This window comes from Sminthopsis crassicaudata, chromosome 3 (assembly GCF_048593235.1).
Source record: "Sminthopsis crassicaudata isolate SCR6 chromosome 3, ASM4859323v1, whole genome shotgun sequence".
Lineage (NCBI taxonomy): Eukaryota > Metazoa > Chordata > Mammalia > Dasyuromorphia > Dasyuridae > Sminthopsis > Sminthopsis crassicaudata.
Window position 1 is genome coordinate 466,845,692 of NC_133619.1, and position 9,118 is coordinate 466,854,809.

At 30.3% G+C, this 9,118-nt stretch overlaps 1 protein-coding gene across 11 annotated transcripts in view; it reads left to right on the plus strand.

Moving 5' to 3' along the window:
* NMI (N-myc and STAT interactor) overlaps positions 1-7,183 on the plus strand; it is a 29,712-nt gene extending 22,529 nt beyond the window's left edge. For 10 of the 11 annotated variants that reach the window (XM_074303467.1, XM_074303465.1, XM_074303474.1 and 7 more), the window contains 2 exons: positions 4,599-4,705; positions 6,289-7,183. In XM_074303467.1, coding sequence (XP_074159568.1) covers positions 4,599-4,705; positions 6,289-6,504 — 323 coding nt within the window. In that variant the 3' untranslated portion in view covers positions 6,505-7,183. The remainder of the gene's footprint in view (positions 1-4,598; positions 4,706-6,288) is intronic. The other variant, XM_074303475.1, reaches the window with a different exon arrangement.
* The last annotated feature ends 1,935 nt before the right edge of the window (positions 7,184-9,118 follow it).

The window sequence follows — 9,118 nt, forward strand, 5'->3', positions numbered from 1 at the left end:
AATTTAATTAATCATTAAGCTAAACATTGGAGCCAGCTTGGTATTATGCAGAGATGATTTGTCTTGAAATCAGAGAGACCTAGGCTTCTAACACAGACTAGCAATATGAGTTTGTGACACCAGATAGCTTTCAAAGGAAATAGTTTATGGGAGCTTGAAGATCTGTACAAATGTGTTTACATTAACAAGCTTAAAACTATAAGTAGGTCAAAGATAAAATGTCTTTTGAAATTTCCTTCTTTATAGTAGTAACAGAGATTTAAAATAATCACTTCATGATAAGCAGAGTGGCACAATGGAAATTGTAATTGGATTTCAAGGGTCAAAATTGAAATCCTGGGTCTGCCACATACTTGCTGCTTGACCTTTCAAAAATTGTTTTGTTCCATTATTGTTTTGTATGAAACAATCAGCAGAATGATTTCAGAGAGGCCTGGAGAGACTTACAGGAACTGATGCTGAGTGAAATGAGCAGAACCAGGAAATCATTATACACAGTAACAGCAAGATAATACAATAATCCATTCTGATGGACGTGGCTCTTCTCAACAATGAGATGATTCAGGCCTAATGATCTCGTGATAGATCCATCTGCACCCAGAGAGAGCATTGTGAGAACTGAGCGTGGATCACAACATAGCATTTTTACTCTTTTTGTTGTTGTTACCTTGCATTTTGTTTTCTTTCGCATTTTTTTTTCTTTTTGATCTGATTTTTCTTATGCAGCATAATAATGGTGGAAATACATATAGAAGAATTGCACAAGTTTAACATGTATTACTTGCCATCTAAGAGAGGGAGTGGGAGAAAGGGAAGGAAAAATTCAGAACACAAGGTTTTGCAAGGGTTAATGTTGAAAATTATCTATGCATATGTTTAAAAATAAAAAGCTCCATCATCATCACTGCTTCTTAAGAGTCTCTCCCTAGGAATTATCTTGTATTTATTTGTATCTATTTCTACATAAAAACATAGTCTCCCCAATAGAATTTAAGATTTTTGAAGGCAGGAGCTTCTTCATTTTTTTCTTTGTATTTTTGGTGACTATTTACAATGCCTGATATACAATAATGGGTACATAATGTATTAAATGATGCTGTGGATTTTTGTTCCCACATTTTTGTAATTCTTCTACATTGGAATATACTTTTTAAAATTATGTTTTCCCCCTATTATATGTAATGACAATCTTTAAATTAATTTTTATTAAAATTTTATTTTATAAAAATTTAAAAAAAAATTGTTTTGTTCCTCATCTTTAGAATGAGATGATTGAACTGTTTGACTTTTAAGAGTCTCTTCTAGCCCTAAACATATGATTAAAGGTAATATAGGACAAAGACAATGTTTTTAATGGTGCCATATATCCAATGTACAAATCCATTAGGTCAGTATCCAATCTGGACCATTTTTACTTTAATAGTTTAATCTGGACAATAGAAAGTTTTTATTCAATCTCTAGTTATGTGTGTAATTGGATTGAATTATTTTGTGTTATTATAAATCTCATTTAGAGTATCTATCCTTAGAGTTTGATATAATCACCCAAATGGCCATTCAGAGGATCCAGAAGATTTTACTATCTCTAGAAAATTTCTTTTTGATTTGGAATCTGAAGTTCATCTTCCTCCATAACAGTTGCAAATGTATTTGTTGAACACGTCTTCCTATTTTATGCCTTAATAAATGCCTCTCAACAAAATTATTTCTGTTGGTATATCTTTTTAAAAATATCAAATGATTTCATCTTGTGCGTAGGAGATGTGTTGGGGGAAAATCTTCAAAGTATCATTTTGCTCTATGAAATTAAATGATTTTAATAGTGATAGCAAGCACAATTGGATCTTTTATTCTTTATATTTTCTATTCTTTTTTTTTTATTTTGTGACAGTATTACAGATATGCTTCAGAATTTCTTTATAAGCTAGCTTATTCCTTTTTCATACCTTATTTCAATGATGTACTAAACATGTTTGTTATTATCAATGCTATATTGTTATTTGTTATCACTAATTATAATCATATAATATATTATCATAAGATTAACTATATAAGAATTTTGTGTAAAGGAAAAAGCAGAAACATAGGTCAATAGTTATTAATATTTTTAACTGATATTTTTGAGTTTACTGTATTTTGAATCAATTATAGAATAATTTAGATAATTTAATTTTAGAGATGGAAGGGAACTTAGAGATCATCAAGTGTAACCCCCTCATTTTATAGATTAGGAAACTGAGTGAAGCCCAGAGAGATTAAATTATTTACTTAAGGACACAAAACTATTAAGTCTGAAGTGGGTCTTCCTTACTCCAAATTCAAAACTCTACCACTACATTATTCTTCCTCATGATTTTCTCAAAACTGAGTTACTTTAGCATGAACTTCCCTTTGGTCTAGTCTAATTGCTTTTGTCATTTTTATTCTCTTTTATACCATCTCTACTTAATAATATAGCACATTAGTGCCTATGATGTTAAGTCTAATTGTCATGTTATCACTGCCATTGATGGAAAAAAAAGAGTTGTTTATAGAAATAATAACATATCTTTTTATTTGATATTAAGTTCTTATCCTCCCATTTTCATTCTTAAATGTCCAGGGGTTGAGGTGGTGGTGATCTGTCTTGACTGAGTCTAGTGCTTAGCTGCTTATGAAACTGTTTTTTCCTCTGAGTCTTTTTGCTGATCCAATATCTTCCTCAATGATGCATTACAAATGAATTTATATTCTAAATTAGTATTGCCTTATATTTTTACTTGGCAAAGAATGTTTGCCAGCTTAGGCTCTTTTGGTCCCCTCATTGTGTTGATTAACAACATCGATGAATACTCCTTAACAAATGGTGATGGCATGTTGACCTGTTATTTTACATATTTTCCAGTTTTTTGACTTTCGTTTAAAGTTTCGTTCAATGGCATGCCATACTTTCACTTTACTTCTCTTAATTTATTATTGATTTTTGTCTTGCTCTAACCAGCCAGTGATTTGATTGTATACAGAAAGATTTTTGGAAATTACTTCCACAGAGGCAGTCTATTATTTTCTGCATTTATTTTTGTTTGTGATATTGCTTAATGCTCCTATTGCTCTCATAAAGAATATACTTAGAATCTATGTGAGATTTCTTAATCTATAACTTCGGCTTTTCCAATTTCTCTCATCAGAACCATATTTTAAAATTTATTTTTGTCTAACATGTCAAATTTTGAATATCAAACTATATTCTGATTTAATTTGAAAATCTTGTTGAATTTTTTGGTGAATTTCTTCCTAAACTCCTCTGTAGGATGCCATAGACTACAATTGTCTTTGAGGTGGTCTTTTTTTTAACTGTTTAAAAAAATTTTTTTTTTATTAACGCTGAAATGTGATATAGCTAAGTGTCTCATGAAATCATGAGTTTATCATTAATGGACACAAGATAAGTCTTTCTTTTTGCCTTTCCAAGAAAAACTTGTAAGCCATTCTTTAATTTATAGTAAAAATGTTAAGTATGATATAAAGATTAAAGATAATCTCAAAGCTATGTTTAGTATGTTCTCCTCTCTTTATTGGCCATTCTGAGGTTCTTTGCAAAAGCAAAAGATAAGAGAGAGAAGAGACAATTTTCTCTGTTTACTTTATGTTGCCAAGAAATTCTTCAAGAAACCAATTTCAACTCAGGCTCATTTATACAAGATGTTGTTGAAGACTTTTTCACTTAGTAGCTTGTTGATTTGAATTGAGTTACCAATTCTTTGAAATCTCCATGATAATATCTTTTTTTTTTCTCATTTACCTCCATTGAAACAAGTACTTTATTATTTTTTGAAATTATTTTCTATTATTATGAACTTAGGAAACCAATAAATGTGAAATTTCTTATTTAAAGAATAGAAAATAAAAGAATTACATATGATATTATCAACATTTATTCCTGTTTTTTCAAGTAAATATTAAATTTAACATGGTAAGAACCATGCTACTTACTTTTTGACATGAGGTAGACTCAGGGTTCAAATTGAGAAATAGAGTTTTTGGATGTGGCCAATGAAGATATTGTTTGTCATAGCCATGCATATTTGTCATAAAGGTTTTTTTTTTTCCTTTCTTTTTTTCTCTAATGGAAAGTAGAGGAGGAAGAAAAAATTGATTTGTGTTCATTTAAAAAACAATCAAATTAACAATTAATATGGTAATTCCAATATTGCATTGTTTGTGTTTGCTTCTGAGCTTCTTTCTGTTGTCTTCTGTTGTCTATTGTTTTCTTTCTAAGTTCTTTCATTAATGTTCTATTATTTCTTTTTTCCCTATTTTTGTATTACTTGATTACATATGTCCTCACTTGCCCCTTATCTCAAAAATAAAAGCCTTTCTTTGTAACAAATAAGTATAGTCAATCGAAATAAATTTGTGCGTTGATCATGCCTGGAAATATACATTTGCTTCTGAACCTCACTGTTAAGACAACTGCCAGGTACTTTAAAATATTAACAAATTTCTAAAGTTTCAACCAGCAATAATATTCTGAATAATTTCTTTAGAATAAGTTTAATATTTTTGTGTTAATAAGTTTTTTATCTAATAAAGAAAAACCTTTTAAAATTATTTTCTAGTTGCTGATACTATTCTCAAACACAAGACATATCCTCTTTATACAAATACCAACTGCCATCAAGTTGTTGTTTCCCCACATATGGAAAAACACATAGACCAGCTCCAGGTAAAGAAATCTTTAAAAAAAAACTAAAAACATTTTGTATAGTCAGGTAGTAGCATTCTAAAACTTAGCAGTGATAAATAGCTCTTTCTGGTTGGGGTTTTGACATTTTGTTAAGATGTTAAGTTCTTTTGAAAAATTTTAAGTTTTTCAATCCTTTATCTTATTGATACCCTTTTTTTTTTTTTTTTTTTTTTTTTTTGAGGCTGGGGTTAAGTGACTTGCCCAGGGTCACACAGCTAGGAAGTGTTAAGTGTCTGAGATTAGATTTGAACTCGGGTCCTCCTGAATTCAAGGCTGGTGCTCTACCCACTGCACCAACTAGCCACCCCCTTATTGATACCCTTAATAGGTAATAAATTAAGGCTTATTTTTCTTTCCTGAATTATTCAGAAAATTATATCAGTCTTCACTTAAATGAATGGACTTTGGTTACAGTTGTTATTTTCACTAAGTGTTGTGAACTTGGACAAATCATGCAACCCCAATATTAGTTTTTTTTCATCTTTAAAATGGGGGATTATAATAGTATCCCCATTTACCTCACAGTGAAGCTCAAAAGTGATTATGGACAAGAAATATTTCATAATCATGAAGTGGTTAAGTTGTGATTGTTATAATGTTGATGTCACTTTTTTCACATATTATACTATAGATAGAACTTAGAAATCATCTTTCTACTAGTTATTGGTCAATATTTACCTTAAAGTATGACCCTTACTAGAATGATAGTAAACTTCTTTTAAGTTCAGGTATACAATTATATTTATGTCATCTTCTATATAAATGAAATGTGACATATTAAGAGGTATACTGTCTGAGCCCTTAGTTCCATTGATATGGAGATCTCTTGTTTGAGGGAATACCTTCTACTGATGTATATTGGGATCTTGTCTCCAAAGGAGTCTTACAGAATTTCATGGAGTGTTAAATCATTGCAATTTGTCAAAGGTCACATAATTAGGCAGTGTTGGAGGCAGAATATGAACCCATGTCTTCCAGTGTGATAGACCATTTCCCTCTCCATTCTGACATGTTTATGTTGCTATTTTGGGGAAATTATCTCTATAGTAAGTATTAGAAACTATAATTAAGATCTTTTCTTAACATACTTTTCAGTGCATAGTGGCTACTCATCAAAGACATATAAGGCTATTTGATGCAAAAAAACAGTGGAAAGAGCAAAAATAGGCAAAAATTTCATAATCATTTTGTTCCCAGATAATTATTTTATTTCCTACTCAATAAAACCCATGTGTTTTTACACAATTGCATCAAGTTATAAAAATTAAAAGGAAAAGAGTGTTATCTCATTAGGAACTGCTTTTTTTTTTTTTTTTTAAATTCAAGTCCATGCAGTCAAGGCCTTCTTAAAAGAGTTTGATCATAGACATCTGATCTAAAGAGAAAGTGAACCATCATTTTTATAGAGTGCATGATTCAAAGTGAACTATGATAGAAAAATTGGAAATCAAATCCAAGTTAATTGCAGAAGTACCTTTTTTCTTGCAAATATGCATGTATTATTAAAAAAGCATATTAAAAAAGGTAGTAGTACCTCATAGTGTTTTGCTTTTTTCCCCTAGGTATTCTCAGGAATTTCTAAGAGAACTGTCCTTCTGATTGGACTTCAGAATATTCAAGAAGATGAAGACAGTGTAGAAGATGACATTGTTATTCATTTTCAGAAAGGGTCAAATGGAGGAGGGGACATAGAAGTAGCTAAATGTGCTCTCAAACAATCTCAAGTAGTATATTTTGAGGCTGATCTAGATCAGGGGTGCCTAATCTGGGAACTATGAGCTTATTACATTTTTTTGGATAATTATATTTCAATATAATTAATTTCTTTGGCAATCCTATGCATTTAATATTGTTCTGAGGAGTCCATGGACTTTACTAGATTGACAAAGGGGTCTTGTAATCCCCAGATACAAAAATGGTTATGAATCCCTGATTCTTGAAAGATTCATAAGATATTACTGCTACTGGACACAAATTTAAATTTGCTATAAATGCTTACATTGCTTTGAAATCCCTTTCTGAAAAACATAAAAAAATCACTTTTTTACTTTTTAGTTTCTACTTGCTCTTAAAATAAACAAGTATTCCTTTAATTAAAAAAAAAATTCTTACTTGGTTCCAAAGGTGTTGAATACTTCAGATCAGATCAGTGCAATGCCAAAAGCACAATTGCAGAGCACAGAAGATAAAGCATGGAATTTACTCCCTATCAGAGAAGTTATAGGCTCAAAATCCAGAATAAGATATACATTTTTGGACATGGCCAATTTGAGAATTTGTTTTGCTTTACTGTAAGAGTTGAATGCATGTTTGCTCTGAAGTTTCTTTTCTTTTTCTCTTTTTCCTCCTCAGATGGGGAAGGAGCAGTTTGAAGGGAAGAAAAATTAAAAGCTTATTAATTGAAAAAGATTAAACTGATTTTTTTAAAGATGCTGAATAAAAGTTCTTCATTAAAAATATCACTCAAAATGATTGAATATTGCTAAGCATGTAGGAATATACCTGATAATGAATAACCTGGGAAGGGGAGAACCCAATGACTCTTTGAAGGAAATGGTTTAAAAAGAAACGAGATTGTGAATTTTATTATTCAACTATTGTAAAATGTTAATTCAAAACAGTTTTTACTTATTGTGATTTTATTCTTCTAGAATCCTCCAAATGTTATTTTATGAAAGATATGTCAGAGCACATGGAGGTTTGGTCTTTTTTCTAAGATAAAAATATTATATATATATATATATATATATATATATATATATATACATATATATATATATATATATGATATTAATATTTAAGTTGAAACTATTTTGAGCAGACTTGTGCCTAAAATGCAGAATACATTACTAACATTGTTCTTAAACAGTCAAATGGCATATGATTCAAACTCTGATGTCTAATGGGAAACTCCAAAGACTTCCATAGCTAACTAAATAGAGATGAAGAACTTTTTAAACCTTCAGAGGAAGTTTTTATTTTTTGGAACAGATGAATTATCCTTGTTGATTTCTAAATAGGCTCATGGAATTTGAGAAAAAAAAAACAACATTTTTCACATGGGGCTGTATTGGTACCTACCTTCCGTATTGCATATATACATTTTTGTTAACATTTTCTTAGCATTGATTGGCTAGCCTATTACCTGAGACTAGTGGCCTGATTCATGAGCAGAAGTTTTGTTGTGCCAGCCATAATGGGAATTCCACAAAATAAGCAAGTAAAAAAAAAAAAGAAATCTCATCATAAAGAGTTACTCTGGTGACAAAAATGTTCAACTGAAACCCAGAGAAAGCAAATAACTCAAAAACATCTATAAGCAAAGTTTCAGTAGAAAATGCAGTATGGACACAGGTCAAATAAGAATTCCTAGAAGAGTTCAAGTAAAAGATTTTTTTTTTTTTAAATTTAAAAAGGCTAAAGACTAAAAGGCTAAAAGTGATATAAGTGATATAAAAATCAAATGAGAGTGATAGAGGAAAAATGGAGAAAGAATAAAAGCTAGAGAAATACATTAAATGATAAATAACAGTTTAAAACTAGAGATTCAAAAGCTTACCAAAGAAAACCAATTTTTGAAAATTAGAATTGATGAAATATATACTAATGACTTCCACAAGACATCAAAGAGTTTACAAAACAAAGCTTAAAATGTGCTTTTTAGAAAAAATGATTGATTTGAAAACAAATGAAGATGATATTATTTAAGTCATTGAATGCCCTGAAAGCTATGAAGCAAAAATGATCCTAGTCATCATATTAAAAACAAACAAACAAACAAACAAAAAAAAAAACTGCACAGAAATGTTTGAACCTTAGGGCAAATGGAAAGAATCCAATAGCCCCTTCCTGAAAGACACCTGAAAACAAAAACTTCTTGGAATGTTATAGTTCAAATCCAAATCTTTAGAACTCTATCATCATCAGAGGTCATAGAATCTAATTAGACTCAGAACCTGGGAGTGATGGTTATATTTTGATGATTTCAGAAGAAGAATAGAAAGGATGGGAAAGGGCAACACACTGTGAGGAGTGAGGAGAGGAAGAATGAAGGAAATTATTTCATTTAAATGGAATGTACAAGCTGAAGTAGATATAACAAAGAAGGGACAGAGGCAGGAGGAAGCCAGTGAAACTTGAACCTCATTAAAGAAGGGAAGAATCTATTTATATGAAGTTAGGTACAAAAATACATCTTATTCAACTGGGAAAAAAGGAGGGAAAAGGGGAGGGAGAATAAAAGGAAGGTTTGATTGAGAGAGCTCATAGTTAGAAGCACATCCTTAAAAGAGAGGATAAGGAAAAAGAAAAATAAAGAATAATGTAAGATGATGGAGGGACTCCCCAAAAATAGTGATCATAACTATGTAAATAGAATGAACTTATATAAAG